Genomic DNA, 18,635 nt, shown 5'->3' on the forward strand with positions numbered 1-18,635 from the left:
AGCAGCTTTGGACTGCGGTCTGCCGCACCTGCACCGTGGGCCTCTACTCTCAACAATTCCACACACGCCAGACAGATGAGGGGCAGGGAGCAGAACAAACACCACCCAGTTTGGAGTCAGAAGACCCAGGCTCAGTCCTGAAACTTTGCTTTTATCATCTGAATGACCTGGGGGGCAATCACCCAGCATCTATTGAGTGTTTACTGTGTGCCAGGCACTGGAGAGACAGAGAAGCAAAAAGAATCCCTACCCTCAAAGAGTTTACGTTCTGAGGAAGAAGACACACACATCAAAGGCTGTAAGATGCAGAGAGCTGGGCCTCATCTGTAAAATGCACAGATTAGAGCCAGATGATTAGCGCAGTGCCAGAACCTGGGCCCAGAGTTAGAAAGACCTGAGTTCAAATCCAGGATCAGATACTTCCTGGCTGTGTGTTTGTCTCAGTTTCCTCAACTGTAAGCATATGGGGATACCATAGCTCTTACCTCTCAGGGCTGCTGAAGACAAAATGAGGTAAACTTGTGAAGCCCTCAGCACAGTGCTTGGCACGCAGTAAGCACTTAATCAATGCTTGTTCCCTTCCCCTTCCCTCTAAGAAAGCTTCCAACACTAAGTCTGCAAGGCTACGACCTTATTAAGCACATACTAAGCACACGGGCTTGTACAATAGAGGCACGGAACAAGATTCTGCCACAAAAGAGTCAAGCCAGAGCACCATGAATGTTAAAGAGAAGGCCAGACAAGAGAAGTCACTAGCTCAAGCCTGACCCAGGCCAGGCAGGCATCTGGGACCTGACCAGGGCTCAGGCAGCTAGGTGCTGCCCTGCCTTGAGCAATGCACTTCTGAGTCAGGAGGACCCAAGTTTGAATCTTGTCTCAGCCACTCAAGGGCTGTGTGATCCCGTGCAAATCACCTTGCCTGTCTCAGCCTCAGTCTCCCGTTTGTAAAACAGGGATATGAGCACTTACATCAGCAAATTATTGTGAGGACCAAATGGGATCATGTGGCCAAAGTGCTTTGCAAACCTCAAAAATAATAATGCTATTATTAATAGTAATAACATTAGTGATGATGATAAAAATGGTAATTCTGATGTTGAAAGTTCAGGGAGATCAAAGAATCAGAGCTGGAGAAGGCTCCAGGGACAACACAGTCCTGGGAAGATGTGGCCAAGCATTGCCCCTCTGGCATTCATGCCAAGGAGGCCTTGTGCGCCTGCAGAGCCCCCAGCCACATGGAATCGCCTGCCCTACTCCTGAGCAGCAACAAGTGTTGGGGAATGAACCAGAACCCAAGCCGCCTGCTCCCAGCTCTGCCCTCTGGGGCCAAGCAGAGCGAATGGAACCCCTCCTCGATGTGGGGCCATAGCCGCCAGCTCTCCCGCTGGGAGATGCCCAACTCCTGGCTGTCAATCAGTCGATTCCCAAGTCTGCTGGTGGGGAGGGCGGAGGAGCCCAGGGAGGGCTGCTGACAGCTTTTCTCAGCCTGATGGGACAGGGGGCATCCCACTGGGCCCCAGGGTGGCCTCCAAGCACCCAGCAGGTGTTGCATAAACGAGAACTTCAGGTCTGCAGAGCCCCGCGAGTTTTACACACTTAAACGACGTTGAGCCGTCTGGCCTCACACCAAGCTTTGGAGGGTGGAGGTAGCCAGAGCCACCCCCATTTTATGGATGAAGCTCTGAATGGCTCAAAGACTTGTTCAGCATCACACGGATACTGAGTGTGTAAAGGGGCTAGTGAGCCCAGGCCCTCCTGACTCCAAGCCCATGCTGCCTCTTACAGGTGAGCAAAGGAGGTATAAATTTCTGTGCCAGGGGAGGGGTTGAGTCACTGACCCCAACAACAAGCAAACAGTCACAAGCACACCCCTATTTTTCTATTCCTTTAAGGTTTACGGAGCCCCTCCGTCCCACCTACCACAGCAAATGGACAGCGCGTAGGTGCTGTGGCCCCTTTCAGAGACGGAGCCACTAAGGCTCCGACCCTTCTCCTACCTGTGTGATGGAGCCTTCCTTAAGGGGCCGAGGGGGGCCGGGGAGGTCAGGCGTGTGGCGGAGCTCCTCCCGAGGGATCTCGTGGATGGAACGGCCGGCCTCTTTCACGGTAGCCACCAGGCCCTCATGCCCCTTGATCTTCATCGGGGTCAGCCCCTCCAGGGGCCTCACTTTGTACGGGTCAGGCAGTTCCCGAGGCGGAGTGCTCTCTCTCTTCAGGTGCTTGGCTTCTCTCCGCAGGTAGTCCTCCTGGGCCTCCACGTAGGATCGAGGTATGCCTGCCGAGGGGAGGCCAAGCAAGGCACCAAGCTGACGGGGGCTCTTTTTCTATCACCAACAAACCAACCCACCTACACCTATGCCTCCACACCCCGGATGGATGGGCCCCTTCTCAAGGCCACTTTCAAAACCCATCTGTCAGCTCGAAAACACACCTTGTGCCTGCCTTTCTGTGAGGCTAGTGGACAAAGGACCAGCCCTGGAGCCAGAAGAGCTGGGCCTGAGTCCCAGCTCTGTCCCCCTTACTTTGGCATCCTTGGCAGGCATGCTAGGCCTCTCTTTTAGCCTCCCCAAGATGGGGGAGGTCACAAAATCACAGATGCAGAAGCTTCAAGGATCTAGCTAGTGAGTAACAGAACCAAGATTGGCATCTAGGTTCCTCTGACTCCAAATTCAGAATCTACTGCACCACACTGCCTCTCCCCAAGACTTGTTTGTGAAGGTGTTTGTGAAGGTGTGTTTAGGCATGTCTGCGTGTTTGGGTCAGAATGTGCTGGTGGTGTGTGTGTGTGTGTGTGTATGTTGGTGTGATTCCGGGTTAGTACGTGCCTTTGTGTGTGTTTGTGTATGTATGTGAGTGTATTTGTGTTGACGTGTTAGTGTGAGTATATATGCATGTGCTGGTGTGTGTGTATTTGTGTTGACACGTGTTGGTGTCAGTATATATGTATGTGTGTGTGTGTTTATGTTGACATGTGAGCATATATATATGTGTAATGGTGTGTGTGAGTACATTTGTGTTGACGTGTTGGGGTGCGTTGGTGTATATGTTTGTGTCCAACTGTCCGTCTTATCCAAAGACTATCAAAATGCAAGGCCCTCATCTCCTTCCTCCTTTACTTTCCCCTCTTCCTCCCAGGCAGCAGGGTAGTGGAGGAAAGCCTGGGTGGGAGCTCTGGGTTCTCGGTGGTCCCCTGCTGTGCCTCCCTATGCACTTCACAGGATAAGAGGGGACGGGGAGGCAGTGGCCTTGGAGTCAGGAAGGCCTGAGTGTACTGACACGTACTCACTGTGTGGCCCTGGAACAGTCAACTTCACCTGTTCCATTAAATGGAAGTGTGTGCATGGGCGGGGGGCGGGGGGTAGACATGGACTGGATGGCCTCCGAGTTTCCTTTCAGCTTTCAGCTCTAGTTCTCTGATGCTATGGTTCTACGTAGCTCCCCTTTCCAGGCCTGCTGCCCTAGACGGCCTCGAAGCTCATTTCAAGCTCCAGCTAGCCCAGTGTTCCTATGGGGGGAGGGGAACCTCCACAGAAGAAGCGCAAGTCAGACGGCAGGCAGTGGGAAAGTGAAGAGGCTAACTGGCACCTCTATTCCGAGGGACAAGGGGACAGAGGATGGCACTGGCCCAGACCAGAGCGAGGCGGTGGCGGGGGCTCCCCTCGGCCTCCCACACAGACCCCGGTGATGTTACCTTGGGTGATGGAGCCCCGGCTGTGGTGCTGCTCCTTCAGGTGGTGGGGGCTGTGCCGGTCGGGCGGGATCGCTCTGCCCATGAGACCTGCGGAGGTGGCAGAACGGCGGTGAGACGGGCGCCTGACACCAGCAGGAAGCGCAGCTCCTGATGCCGCTGGGGGAAGCGGACTAACAGGGTGAGTGGAGCGCAGGATTTAGAGGCAGGAGACCCGGGTTCCGTTCTCACCTCCGTCACGACCAGGAGTGGAATCACCCACAAGCTGCTTAACTCTTCCCACCCTCAGTTTTCTCTCTCTGAGAATCTGAGTCGCAAAGAAAGTGATGCTCTGCACTTGGCAGAGGGCGCGTCCTCACTGGCCATTGCTTATACCAGTGAAATCATAGGAGCCAACCACAAGACACACACATGACTGCTAACCTCACCCAGGCGCTGCGAGCAGGGCACCTGAGGCCTGGCGAGCTGGCGTCCTGGGCACTACCAGGTTACTGCTTTTTAAAATCCAGAGCTGTGATTTCAATGGAACAGGCCACTCCCAGGTGAGAAAAGGCCCTCCACAAAGGGGTATTGGTACCTCCTCCGCCTCCGCCGTGGACAGAGTGCAGGACCAGGAATCCGGATGATCTGAGTTCAATTCCCGACACCCGGTAGCTGCGTGACCCTGGGCAAGTCACTCGGCTTTCTGTCTGTCTCAGTTTGCTCAAGTATGAAATGAAAGTAATAAGGATGCCCGCCTCCCAGTGCTGTCATGAGGAGTGTGAGATGGTATTTGCAAAGTGTTTCGCTAACCTTAAAATGTTATGTATGTGTTGCTGCTACTGCCACAGTAATCATAATTATTACCTCTAGTCACGCCGCCAGTGCGTGTTAGATTCAGGACTCGAACCCAAGCTCCCTGGCTCTATCCTCTCTGCCCTCGCTGTGCATCACCATCATCGTCACCCTCAGCACTACTCCTACAAGCATTATCAAAGGAACCCTGGGCTTGGAGGCGGAGGACTCACCTCTCACCCTCATTTAACTGTCTCTTGCCTCAGTTTATCCACATGGAAAGTGGGTTTAATAATTCCCTAACTTACAGGACTGCTGTGAGGAAAGTACCTGGTAAAGTGTAAAGGATTGGTATAGGGTCTCTTAACCTGGGGTCCATGAACTTGGATGGGAAAAAATACACCTGTATTTCACTTTATCCAGTTTCCTTAGTAACTCTCTGTGTGTTCTTTTGGACCTTTTAACAGCAGAATGATGAGGAGGGGTCCCGCCCCAGACGGCCTGCCCGAGGGGCCCATGACACAGAAAAGGGGAAGAACCCTCGGCTAATGATGCTTAACTGCAGCCCTGATTTAGAAAACCACAAAGGAGCGCTGGCTTCATCGTGCTGTATTTTTATTTTTTTAAGTATTTCCCAGTTACGTGTTAATCTTGCTTTCTGCGGTGATAGGTATAACCCCTCTGCCCTAAGCTACTAGAACATAGGCCCCCAAAGGGCAGACCCCCTAGGGCAATCCCTAGAGCCATGTAAGAAATGCTTCTGATGGACTGACTGACCAAGAGGCAACAGATCCTCATTGGGTCAGTCAATGAAACAATAAGCATTTATTAATCACCTACCATATGCCAGGACCTGGAGATACAATAGTCCCTGCCCTCTGGGTCAAAGGTGGGCAGCTGTTCCCTGACCCGGAGCCTGGGTGGGAGGCAGGGCCACTTGGCTCACTCTGCCTTCCACACTTACTGTGGGCCCCTTCATCTCTCTGGGCCTCATCTCTACAACAAGGGGAGCGGACTGGACCCTCAGCTCTAAATCTTTCACGTGCACAAGGAGGAAGGTGCTAGACTTGAGAGTCCGGAACACCGGGTTCAAATCCGACCTCAGACGTTTACTAGCTCTACGTCCCTGGGCAGCCCACTGAACTTCTGTCTGCCCTAATTTCTCTCACCAACCTCAGAAGATTATTGCTTTAAGGCTGTTTGAGATGTTTTCCAAATCTCAAGTGCTTTAGAAATATTAGCTGTCATGGTCCACAATATCAAGGGTGGTTAGGAATATTACCACTATCCCACAAAGCTCCCTGAGGACAAGGGGCTGTGCTGCCCCAGGACTCTCCGCCGTGCTGAGCTCAGGGTGCTCACAGAATGACATGGGGACTGGTGGGAAGGGAGGGAAGGAAGGGCCTGGCCACCGGCGAAGCGCCCACCCACCTTCGATACTGGCGGACAGCCCCCGGCCGACGCGTCCCTCCATCATGTCATAAGTGCGCTTGGAGGCGGACGTCTCATGGGTCGCGCCCGAGCTGTTTCTTCCATCCTCCTTAGAGCACGGAGACACAGACATCACGCCTGGAAACCAAACACACATCCGTTGGCCTGGTGTGAGCCAGTTGTGGGTAGGAGCCAGGGGCCTCAGAGCTCTCCCCTCACTGGGGCTCACTCGCCTGTCTGCCTGGCTGGCCAACCTCTGGCAGCTAGGGGGTGAGCTTGGCACACCGATGCCCTTCTGACCCTCTGGCTTGGGCCCCGCCGCTCAGCTTAGGTCCCAAAGTGCCTTGTTTGTGCAAAGGTCTCCACTCCCCTGGGTGACTAGACATGGTCCCCCAAATCCACCCACTGTCTGCGGTTGGGCTCTGGATCCTGACCATTCCACTGAGCTACAGACACCAGGCGTCTGCTACCGGGTTTTTCCGGGCGTGTTCCCCCACCTCCCCACCCTGCCTTTTCGAGTCATTTATTTTGGGTGCCTTCCACGAATGGGAGATGGAGAAAATTTCCTTCTACTCTAGCCTAACTGGGTCAGTATGTCTGTGTGCATGTGTGTAAACAGGACCATGTGTACATGTATGAGTTCAGGAGACCGTGAGAGTGTGCAAACACAGGGAGCCCAGTGCGGGGATAGGGGAAATAAATGAGGAGCTCAGGCAGAAGGGCCCTGGGACGAGCTGCTGGGGCGGGAAAGACTGACCACGACCAGACAGAACAGCAGTGCTGACCTGCCACTCACTACCATGAGACCTCTGGGCCTTCACTTCCTCATCTGTAAAACAAGTGGACCGAGCCTGACGGCCCGGCTGCTAAGGACCCTTCCAGGATGCTAAAGCCTCCTGAATCCCGCAGCTCTCTAATCGACTCTCAGGTCCCCTCTGCAAGAGGAGACTAGACAATTCATCTTCCTTGTGGATGTGTGCACACTCGCCAGGCGGGGTTCACCAAAGCCTCGTCTTGCCAAGGTCCCAGGGTGCCCTCAAGAACATTCCCTGTGGCTGGAGCTCCCAACAGGGCCCTTTATCCCATTCCTTCCTGGGCTTGGCTGAGGAGCTCCTGGGTCCAAGGGGAGAAGCTTGCAGATCCAAAGGAGTGTAGTCCAGGGGCAACACTGTGGATATCTAAAAGCTAATTTCTGGAAAGCACTTTACAAACCTTAAGTACTCTATAACTGCCAAGTACTATTATTATCATTAATAACAATAAATATTCATTTTCCCCACTCCCAGCAGGATGTAAACTCCCTGAGGTTGTTTTTCCCCCCTTTTATTTCTGTGTTCTTAGCACAATGCCCGGCACACAGACGGTGCTTAATAAAGGCTTCTTGGACTGGCCTGGATCCAGCTAAATTAGTGGTAGATCTGGGTGAAGCTCATTCTCTCCTGCCTCCCAACCACTGGCCCCTTAATAGTGACGGCCTCTTCTCTTCATAGGGATGGGTCTGGTTTAGCATTTGCCTGCCTAGACTTTCCCATTCTGACTAATACAGGAAAGAGAGAGGAAATGTCCTCATTCATGACCCAAGACTCCCACAGGTCAGAGAATCTGGCCTCTGGTTTGGCAAGAGGCCACTGGACACCCAGGCTGTAGACTTTCAAAGCCTCCCATTCTTATGCCCTGGAGCTCCCGATGAAAGCAAGCCCTGGTCTGGGGAAAAGTCTCAAGGCTGTCTGTCAGATGCAGGCCTAGGACAGGAGGTGTGGGTGCTGCAGGGCCCAACGAAGCCTGCTCTGTGCACTGAGCTTTACTGGCAGTCTGTCCAATTATAGGAGAGATGTAAGGAAAGGAAGAAGGCCTGGAAACACGAACAACAAAACACAACCAACCACCAAACTGAACTCAATTAGAAAGATTAAGACTGGCCTAGACGGGATGAGAAAATGCATCACTGTCTTTGCAGAGGTCCCCGACTGGGGGTGCTGTGGTTAAGGAACGCTGTAGACACTGTCACACTAGGTTGATGTGGTTAAGTTTTTCCTTCTTTCTTTTAAATCTGTATTAGATGAGGGGGCTTTTTGTAGCAGAGGAGGAAAGGATATATTTGAAAATGAAAGTGGTTAAAAAAAAGAGAATCCATGTTTTAAAAAAGCCAGGTGTGTGTAGGGGAAACCAAACAAACAAAACCAGCTGTTTATTGACCTAATAGCTGGGACATAAGAGACCCGGTAGGGAGTTTCTCTTTTAGAGACAGCAAAGACTACAAATATTCTTGGGGAAAAAAAAGCAAAAACAAACCAAAAAATCCCCAACTTACCCCCCTTCTAGTGTGTAAGGGTGGGTTCAAAACTCATTAGCCTTGACCCCTTAACTAGACAAGACCATATTTCAACCCATTGAGTAGTCACAGGCCTTTCACTAAGTGCTAAAAGACCTTCAACCTGGGATGACGACATAGACAATCAACATTTATTAAGTGGGTGTCTTCCCATCCCTGTCCTAGCACTCTCCCTCACTGGCCCACCTCCCTCCTGCCCCAGCAGAGCAGGGGCTGGGGACGACGTCTGCATTGGGAGCAAAGGGCAGCCATGACTTCAAAGAAGCCACTCCCCCCACATGCCCCTGGGAGTTTTGTTTTCCTGAGGCCCACTGCTGCCTTGGGTGGCCAGAGCTCGCTAGAAGTCACCCACACATTTGGGGACAATGGTGCTTTCTCTGCTGACGAGAACTTGGTTGGCATCTCCTGGCCCCTGGGCCCACAGACAAGCCTGACAGGCCCCACTGACCTGCTGGCACTGGGAGGCTCCATGATTGGGAGAAAAGGACTTTTAGCAGCCAGGAACTGTGAGCTAGCAGCTTGAGCCCACTATCCCCTGGACTACGTGTCTTTGTGAAAGACTGGCCCACAGACATCTTGGGCGACGTTTTGTCCTTAGTGCATGTACAGCGGCTACGTAAGGCTGGCTGACTAAATGGATTCTCCATTGATAACCTTGGGGAAAAGCACACTAGTGGGGGATCAAGCCCAATTAGAGAGCTACCCCTGAATCCTCTGGGTTATCCCTAGAACCCTGAGAGAGGAGACGTCACCAAGCCCTGGGGACCTCACTTGTCAGAGAGAGTGGCAACTGGGATCCTCAGAGCTTAGACAGGCCACACCTCCCTAACCTGGAGAGAACATCACCCTCGCCCAACTCCAGAGTTTTCTGTGATCCTGGCTGAGCTGTTCCCTTCCAAGCCCAGCCGGCCTGCCTGCCTCCCTCTCTTTATGATGCTTTTACGAGTGAGCCCACTTGTCCCTATTCTAGTTCCATGTCCTGGAGCAAACGACAGAGAATTGTCCCAGAATGTATGCGTGTGGATTCCCAGCCCTGCCCCCATCTCCCGTTCCTTTCCAGCTTCCAAATGGCCTGTGTCTATTCTGGGAAGAAACCTTGGAAGGGAGGCCAAACTCCTGGCCTTTTCTAACCATCTCTGCTGACAGCCCCACGCTGCTCACGTCCCCAAGTCCTCTGGCTCACCGTCGTACGAAAGGACGTGCCCCTTCTTTCCTTCATAGATGACGTGCCCTTTGGGTAACCCATCCTCCCTGCCTTTGTCCACTCGGCTGGGGCTGTCTTCTCCGATGATCCTGGTGATGGTTCCTTTGTAGAGGACGTCAGCCGGAGTGCCCTGAGAGAAGCCACCAAGAGGCAGAGGGAGAGACGTCACCAGCTGGCCCTGCGCCCTCATGGGTGCGCGCTCACGCGCACACACACACACACACACACACACACACACACAAGCTCCTGCACACGCATGGCAGGCAGTCAGCGGAAGAGGGAGAGGGAGCCAGGGCACAGCCCAGGCCGGGAGACCACCGGGAACAAGGGAACCTCATGGAGCTCAGACCCACAATGACAGAGATGTTTCTAGATGTCAGGTGTATATGCCAGGCACTCCGAAGACCAGAGGAAGGAGGTTGCCTGGCACAATAGGAAGGGGAATCCAGAACACCTGGATTCCAATCCTGGCTCTTTTATAGGTTACCTGCCTCATCTGCAGAATAAGGCTGGATTAGATGGCCTCTGGCTGAGGTCCTGTCCAGCTCAAGATGCATGTTTTATGCTGTTAGGTAAGGGGATGGAGGGCTTCAGCACTGGGCTTGGTAAGGATGAACTGAGTTTGAATCCTGCTTCAGACTAGTTGAAGGACCCCCATCCTTGGCATCCTTGTCTCTAAGGACGAAGGGGCTGGACGTTTCTCTCCTTGCTGACCTCTGAGGAGCAGCTACTTGGAGAGTGTCCACAGGAGAGGATGCACAAGTGAATGGGAGTCAGTATGTAGCTCCCACTGCACAATCAACCTACAGCATTTCCCCTTGGCCCATACCAGACCCACAGACTCAGAATCCTGGCCTCCGATGGGAAGAATGTGCCTGCCTGGCTCCCCTGGATCCGCTCTTCTTCCCACTGGGTTATATGGGCCTAGATGGGAAGGCCAAACATTGCTGCTCCAAACCCCTCCCCCTCCCCCACAGGCCCTGGGAGTTTTGTTTTCCTGAGGCCTGCTGCTGCCTTGGGTGACCAGAGCTCGCTAGAAGCCACCCACACATCTGGGGACAATGGTGCTTTCTCTGCTGACGAGAACTCGGTTGGCATCTCCTGGTCCCTGGGCCCACAGACAAGCCTGACAGGCCCCACTGACCTGCTGGCACTGGGGGGGATGGCTGAGCACTAGTCCATGGGCCAGAAGCCAGGCAAAGCAAGCCATGCCCAGTTCAGGACACTGCCAGAGGCCTGGGGTTCTTAAGTCACTAGATTCAAACCCAAGACGACCCTAAAAGCCAAAACTTTTAGTGAGGACATAACGAGTCCTGGGGATATCACCCTGGAAGGCCAATGAAGTGATCTCCTAATGATAATCCTGTGGGGTGGGCAGGGATGGTGAGCCCACAGGTGGGAGGTGTGGTGTCAGAGGCATAATTTGAACCCAGCTCTTCCACATTTGAAGTCCATCCTGCTATCCTGATGTCGCCTTTCTGTGTTCCTTTGCCAACTTTTGCTTTCTTCTGTGAATTTCTAAAATGTTTGCTGATGCTCTTTTGTTTCTGTTCCCCCTCCGCCCCCCCCTCCGTCACCCATTGTAGTCACAGCTTAAGCTTTAAATTCAGCCATTAGAAATTCATTCCTCTGACCTATTCTCAACAGAATGTTGACCAGGTTCATTTCACAAAATAAGACATCCTCACTGAGATGAGCAGCTTACTACATTATAACTGACAGAGATTTAAATCTGAAAAAGGGTAATTATTTTAAGTCATTCCCACCTTAGTGTGAATGAGTTCACCGGTACCTACATAGGGCACCTCTGGTTGTGTCCTGAAAGGACCACTAGACTTTGTAGTCGGAGGAAATCCTGGCTCTGGCTGCTTGCTATCTCTGCCGACCTTGGTTTCCATTACCTCAATTCTCTAAGTCGGCTTCCTTCCCACTCAGAAGGTGAGGGTCCTGAACAAGACCAAGCTCCACCTAGGCTGGGGTGACTAAGGCTCCGCCCCAGGGAGCCCCTGATTTAGAGGATGCTGACAACACTTGCATTCCCTTGGCAGAAGGAATACAGAACTCGGCCCCTAGTTAGCAAGAACCATTACAACAGGACACTGCCAGACAGACTACCTTCCCTCCTCTCCCCTCCTATACCAGGTGGGCTCCCCAGCCCGCCCACTCCCCCCACCCCTGCAGCTTGAACAGGCATACAAATTGTGGGTTACAGCTCTGGGACCCCACACTCCCAAGGGCCCTTCCAGCAAAAATGTATGACAGTCTAAAGTCTTCCTTCCTAACAAGAGGAACTTGGTCAGCATTTTTCTGAGAAAAGGCCGGGGAGGGCCAGGGTTAAGCCTTTTAGTCTCAATGAGGCTCTCTGAGGAAGATAACCCAACCTGTTATCTTCAGGGTCACACTAATTAAGAGGCCAGGAAGAGAGGGATGAAGCCGCTTCCAGCTCACTCAGAGGGCTCGGAGATGTTCAGCCACAATGGCCAGATCTATCAGGATGCTTGGGGTAACCTCAGCGGGGCGGGGAGTACCAGCACATGAGGACTAGGGCTGAGTCAATTGCAGCTTCTGGGCAGAGGTCCAAGAGGAAATGATCATGGTGACCCTGGTTATTGTGGGGAAGAGGAGGGCAGGGCGGGAAAGTGCGCCCTGGAGGCTGATGGAAGGCTCTCAGAGAACCCAAGACCTCCTAAGTGCGGGGCGGGGGTGGGAAATACAACATTTAAAGAAGCAACAGGCCCCATGGCATGACCTTCTCCTGCTTCTGACACTAGCTGCATGCTCGCCCTTGGCCTCAGATTGCTCATCTGTACAACGAGAGATCTGGACTAGCCGGGCAGCCCCAAGGTCCCTGGAGATGCTAAGAACACGCACCCCATCTGTGTGACACCGGTCAGGTCACTTCAGCTCCTGGGCCTGTGCTCCAGGTGCCAAGGGCTGGTACTCCTGGGCCATCTGCCCCGGCTTCCTACACTAGTAAGGCCTATCCTGCTGAGACAGCTATGGTCTGCCCGTCCTGAGCCCCGACTCTGCCTCCTTACATGCCGGGAATTCCTTCCTGGTTAAAGATCCCTCCAATTGCCAGAGGAGGAAACAGGGTCACAAACTGCCAGGACTTGAACCTACGTCTCCAAGGGCTGTTGAACAGGGTGGGAGGCTGGGTTAGGCCCCAGAAGCCCTGGCACCCATGGAGACTCAGAGGCAGGGAAGCCTTTGGTTTATCCCTGTGGCGTCTCAGCGCTTCCTCACCCCCTGAGACTCGGCAGCTCCTTCCTCCCTCTGATGATGTCCTGACTGAGGGGGGTGGGGCATCAACAAGTGCCAGATTCTGGAGTCGGGGAACTGCCTAGGGGTCCTGGACCAGTGATGGCTTCCTTGGGCCTCAGTTTCCTGATCTGTAATGTAAACAGGCAGCCTCTGACATCCCTCTCAGCTCTGAAATCTATCATTCTCTTATTTACCGTGTGAAGGGCAGATAGGAGGAAGAGGATGACCGAGACCAGCTTCTAAATTAGGGGAGATGGAGAAGAAAGATGGCAGCACCCTCCAAAATTTCTTTGGATTTATTCAGGATCACAGATCTAGGGCCAAAGGGGTCCTTGGAGGCCCTCTAACCCAACCTCCTCAGTTTTACAGATGAGGAAGCTGGGCAAACAGAGGTTAAGTGACTTGTTCAAGGTCACCCAGCTAGGAAGAATCTGAGGCTGGATTTGATCTCAAGTCTTCCTGACTCCAGCCCTCTCGCTCTATGCACTGTGGTGCCCCCAGCCATCCACACACTACACACAGATGTATTTATGCATATAGATGTATACACACATATCTGCACCACGGGGCTCTCCCTACCTCCTTGGGACCTTAGGGCAGGCTAGAAGAGGACCACCCGCAGTGGGCAGCAGAAAGTGCCACTCAGGCTGCTCCCCTGCTGCAGGGCGTGGCCCTGCCAAGGACAGGAGTGCAAGGAGAGCCACCAGCTCTGAGTCCCAGCCAGGCCGAGCCCTGGAACCCTGTCTTCTGCCCCAGAGCCCCTTTGGTGCTCACTTACATGGGTGATGGAGCCTCGGTAGGTTATGGGGCTTTCTGAGGGTGGCCGGCTGCTGGGGATGCCTTTGGTGATGCTTCCTCCCGGAGCGGAGCCCAGGCTCGTTCCTACAAAACACAGCATCTTAGGTGATGGGGCAGAGGCGCTTCAGACACTGCTACTGAGGCCGAGAGCCCTTCTCTCGCCGCCCCATCTAGGAAACAGGCCCTATGCACAACCTGGTTCTCTCGGGAGGCCTTCCCCGATTACTACTGTAATGATTTCCAATAACTGTAATGATGACACCGCTTCTTATTTACTGATATACTGATTATATCGTCAATTTCAATAAGAACATTAATTACCTGGCATTTATAAGACACTTTAGGCTGACCCAGCCCTTCCCTCTTCGAGGGAGGTATTTCAGGCATTACTGAACCAAGGCCCAGAGCTCAAGGAGCAGCATGGTATGACAGAAAGTGACTCAGGGTCCGGAGAGCCTGCGGTCAGTCTTGTCCTTGATGCATATTAACTGTGCACCCAAAGGTAAGGCACTTGACAATGCTGCCAGGTGCAATCTCTGCACCTGTGAAATGGGCCTAACACCTCCAGAGCCTACTCCCCAGGGCTGATGAGACCTAAGGGAGATGCTGGGTGTGGTTCGCATGTCCAGGGTTCAGACCCCAGGCGTCCAGCCAGGAAGGAGGGGGATGGACAAGAGTGCTGAGGAGGGCTCTGTGGGCAGGGTCTCTTCAGATGGGCCCTCCTCCAGCAGCCTCCGGAAAGCATCTACAAAGGCTTCTAGACCAAGAAGGAGCCTGCTTGGAGGGAGGCGAGAGCTGATCCCTGGCCCTACTCTGTGGAAAAGCAAGGGAACTTAGGAGAAGTGACCCAATGTCTGGGGAGATGGACTGCATTAGCCAGGGCCCTGCTGTTCCCATTTGACAGATGGAAAAGTAGAGGCCCAGAGGGAAAAAAAGGCAAATCAGAGGTTGAGAGGTCCTGGTCTAGATGCAGGACAAAGAATACTGGCTCAAGAGTCAGAGGGCTTGGGTTCAAAATCCCACCTGTGTGACCTTCTGGGGGCCTCAGTTTCCTCATCTGTAAAACAGCCTCCAAGGGCCCCTTCCAGGTGCAGCACAATGATTCTATGACCAGAGGGCCTTGGAGGTCCGTGCCTGTCTTGGCCAGGGCATGGGATATCCCCCGCCTCTCCTGGGACCTTACCTCTCAGCACTGATGTCTCCTGGGCCGCTGGCATCACCAGGGTCTCAGGCTGGCCGGCCTGGCTCCTTGGGGAGAGCTGTTCCTGCTTCACTCCAGGGAAAGGCACTGCAAAGATTGGTGTGTGAGTGGGGGGGGGCGGCCCCCAGGGCCTCACCCTCGTCTAGCTCTTGTTTTGGGAGTTCAGAGAGCTGCAGGGAGGGTGTTGAGACCCCTGAGGGGGGCCAGTGTGGAGGTGGGAGCATGCCAGGACAGAACAGACATGGTCTGCCGGCCTCAGTGTCCCCTCGCCCTGTTCTGGGACCCCAAATCCTTGCCGGGAGGCCCCCTGCTCCACATCACTTGTCAGGTTAGGGTCTCTACCAGGGGCTCGTCAACTTCTCCCGGGGGTGAAGGTAATGGGCAGACACTGGCTCATGGCCAGAGGGTGAGTGACCCATCAAGACCAGAGAAGTGGGGAGGATGGCTGGGTCCTCCTATATAACTGCCTCAGTCTTCATCCCGAGGCCCCTGGAGGAGGCAGCCATGGATACACTCAGAGCCAGAATGTCCATCCAACAGGACGGGTGCGGGACATTCAAGGATCACATCCTGTTAGATTAATGGCTTCCTAACCCGCCCCAGCCCCTTCTCACCACCTGGCAGAGCCTGTGACCAGGTCCCTTGCTGAGAGGAGGAAGGAGGCCGTGTGAATGCACGGGGTCACATTTTGAATAAAAGGAGAGCCCCTGAAACCTGGCAACGGTTCCCAGATGGCTTTTCTTCCCCTGTGCCTGCCGATTTGCCTGAATACAGACTTCCAGGTCAAACCCCATGGAAAATGCATCAGGGGAGGAAGGTTTTACTGGAGCTGGCGCTCTGGGAAAGACCTCGGGGTGGAGGAGGGGAGGGAAACACGGCCCAAGACCCACCCAGCCACCTGGCACTGTGCCTGGGCCTCCTCCCCACCCCCGCCCCAAAGGGGAGCACTCCCCATCGTGGGACATTCTTGGGAGCAGAGTTGGCACAGCCACCTGCTGGGGAGGCAGGGGACCTCTAAGGACCCTTTCCAACTCCTCCAAGCCAGGCAGATGGGGGCAAGGAATCCCCAGTACTTACCCAGTTTTTTTGGGTCCAGACCCATGGTGATGGAGCCCACAGGAGCTTTGGCGTGCTCAGAGTATGGGGTATGCAGCTGGAGCGGTATTGGCTGTGATGAAAGGAGAGGAGAAAAATGGTCTCCACACCCAGGAGGACGCTCCCCCCGGCCCCTCTGCATCCATGATGGCCCTGGGTCTGAGGCACGGTGCAGCCCAGCCTCTCTCAAAGTGGCATGGAGGGTATGGCTGTTCCCATTGCATAGGCCAGGAGACTGAGAGCTTAGGGATCTGCCTGGAGGGGTGTGACGCACGAAGCAGAGGGCAGGATCGTTGCTAGGAGGAGGTCTGTCCAGAGTGGCTTGGGGATGGCAGTAGCGAGCCAGCCCAGTTTCTGGAGACCCAAGTCCCTAACATTTCTACTGTCTGGTTAAATGGTCTGGGTGCCTTTACTGAAACTGCAGAGTTTACCTCTCCCTTCTTCCAAGGACCCAACGGAAAGGGGCCTGCGGGGGGTCGGGGCCCCGGGAGCTGCCGCGGCCTCGCAGCCTCGTCCCTCGGACGTCCTGGTGACACGCTCTCCCTCATCATTTCCCGGGGCTGGCTGCCAGCTCTGGCCCAGTCTCCCACGGACACAAAGGTCCTCTGTCCCCGTTTCCAGGGTGACTATCCCTGGGCGGGATGATTGGGCGCTGACACTGGCTGCTATTTTTAGCTCATGTGAATGCCCCCCAGCCTCCCCCATCTCATTTCCTCTGGGATCCTCGGCTCCTCAGCCGCCTGCTGGCACCAGCCCAGCCCTGGTATTGTCTCCAACGGAACGAGGTCTGGTCCAAAGTCTCCTCCCTGCCCCACCCTGTGCAGAGTCCCAGGCCTAGAACCCTGGGACTGCCTATGACCGTCCAGACCTTCAGACAATTCCCACCCACCCCAGAACTTGCCGCTCCAGTCAGTCTCCCTGGGTTCAATCTCTGGTCTCTGGAGCCGGGCTGGGGTAGTCAGGCCACTCCTGCCCCAGCCTGCCCTGCTAGGTTGGGGAGAGGAGTGCAGACCTTGAGGCTTGGCCCCCTCGCTTCACGGATGAGAAAACAAGCTCAGAGAGGGAAAGGGACTTGGCCAGGGTCAAACAGCAAAGCCACGAGGTGGAGCTGAGGTGTGGACTCAGACCCTCTGGCTCTCCACACTGTGCCACAAGGCTCTGGGTAAGCAGAGAGATCAGCAGATTGTCCTAAGGCAGCCAGGTGGGGCAGTGGAGAGGATGCTGGATGGAGTCAGGAAGACCTGAGTTGAAATCCTGCAGCAGACTCTACTAGTTGTGTGACCCTGGGCAAGTCACCACCCTGCTGCCTGCCTCAGTTTCCCCATCTGTAATATGGAGGAGGATAATAGCTCCTGCCTCCCAGGGTTGTTGTGAGGATTACACGAGGTCACACTTGTCTTACAGTAAATGCAAACTTCTATCTTTCCACTATCCTGACTGTTGCTGGAGACGTCTCTGCAGGCCAGGCCCTACCTAGACACCTTAAGCTGTCCTTAAATGGGCCTAAAAGGAAGATTTTAGAATTTTCCAATGGACTTGGCCCTTCCCGACCTTAGAATAGGGTCACCAAGACTTTGTGTTCCTCTAATGACCCCTTCCTCTAAGCTGTATCAATTCCCTCTGAGAGAGAGAGAGAGAGACAGAGACAAAGAGAGACAGGGCGGAGAGGGACAGAGGGACAGAGAGAGAGACAGGGCAGAGACAGAGACAGAGAGAGACAGAGCAAGTGAGACAGAGAGGAGAAAGAGGAGAGACAGAGAGAGGGAGGAAGACAGAGAGAGACAGAGACAGAGAGACAGAGAGAGACAGAGACAGAGAAAGCGTGCGTGCGCAGGCCCCGGAGCTGGCTGCTCGTCTGCCCCCTGCCTGCCAGTGTCCCCTTGGAGCCTCACCTGGGAGCTCACAGGCCTCTCAAGGACAGCGGGGTGCTTGGTAGAAGAGATGAGGGGGGGCGGGTTGGAGATGCCGGGCACTCTCTGCAGGCTGGACCTGGCAGCGTCATGCAGGTTCAGAGAGATGGGATGACCTGGACAGGAGAGAGAGGGAGACTAGCACACATGGAGCTCACTGGGGGATGACACCCCACACCTGGAGGGCATGCTGCTGACTGACCCAATGCCCACTCTGGCTGGGCGTTGCATCAAACAGCAGCAGCACAGAGACAGCAATCGTGGTCCCAAACCAGGTGATGCCATGCGGCAGACCACCCCTGATGCTTTGGGGATCCATCCCTGTGCGCCCCCCTGTTGGATTGTGTTCCTCTCCCCGCCCACACCTGTCCTGTTCCCTCATACACGCTGTCGTCCCCGTGAGAACGTAGGCTCATATCTGCCTTCTCAGTCCTTGGCGCTCACGCTCAACACACAGTAATTGCTTAATAAATGTTTGCTGTCTTGAGTTGTGGGCCAAAGGGGCAACACCAGCCTTGAACCTTCCCCCGCCCACCCCTGCGTGCTTGTAGGGGACCTTTGCCCTCAGTACTCCAGAGTGCCCCAGAAGTGGGATCACCTGGGCAGAGCACCCCCTCTTTCACAAAACCCTCCCAGATTGCTTAGAGGGTACGAAGCTGCTACCCTGGCAGGGCCTGCCACCTCGCCACTCCCTCCCCCACTGAGGGTAAAGGATAGGGCTGGATCCAAGGTGGGGACATCCCCCGGGGCTAGGACAGCCTGGGGTGGGGTGGGGGGGCTAGTGACTGTTTTTGTAGCCAGAGGAGAAGGCCCTCGAGGAGAAGGCACCTTGGATGCCCTTCCCAGAGAGCTTTGAGCAAAGGCTGGGTGGCTGCCAACTTCTTAGCGGCCACAGGGCTGGAAAGGGCCTTCAGAGGTCACTGCCCAATAGAGTCTAA

General features: G+C 54.5%; 1 protein-coding gene across 8 annotated transcripts in view; it reads right to left on the bottom strand.

Annotated features, from left to right (window-relative positions):
• The window catches only part of NCOR2 (nuclear receptor corepressor 2), a 376,514-nt gene that overhangs the window by 27,293 nt on the left and 330,586 nt on the right, over positions 1–18,635 (bottom strand). For all 8 annotated transcript variants that reach the window (XM_036753385.1, XM_036753345.1, XM_036753339.1 and 5 more), the window contains exons 24-31: positions 17,680–17,813; positions 15,770–15,860; positions 14,675–14,779; positions 13,472–13,575; positions 9,409–9,559; positions 5,894–6,031; positions 3,692–3,778; positions 1,998–2,275 (exon numbers count right to left, since the gene is read on the bottom strand). In XM_036753385.1, coding sequence (XP_036609280.1) covers positions 1,998–2,275; positions 3,692–3,778; positions 5,894–6,031; positions 9,409–9,559; positions 13,472–13,575; positions 14,675–14,779; positions 15,770–15,860; positions 17,680–17,813 — 1,088 coding nt within the window. The remainder of the gene's footprint in view (positions 1–1,997; positions 2,276–3,691; positions 3,779–5,893; positions 6,032–9,408; positions 9,560–13,471; positions 13,576–14,674; positions 14,780–15,769; positions 15,861–17,679; positions 17,814–18,635) is intronic.

Source organism: Trichosurus vulpecula, chromosome 1 (genome assembly GCF_011100635.1).
Source record: "Trichosurus vulpecula isolate mTriVul1 chromosome 1, mTriVul1.pri, whole genome shotgun sequence".
Classification (NCBI taxonomy): Eukaryota; Metazoa; Chordata; class Mammalia; order Diprotodontia; family Phalangeridae; genus Trichosurus; species Trichosurus vulpecula.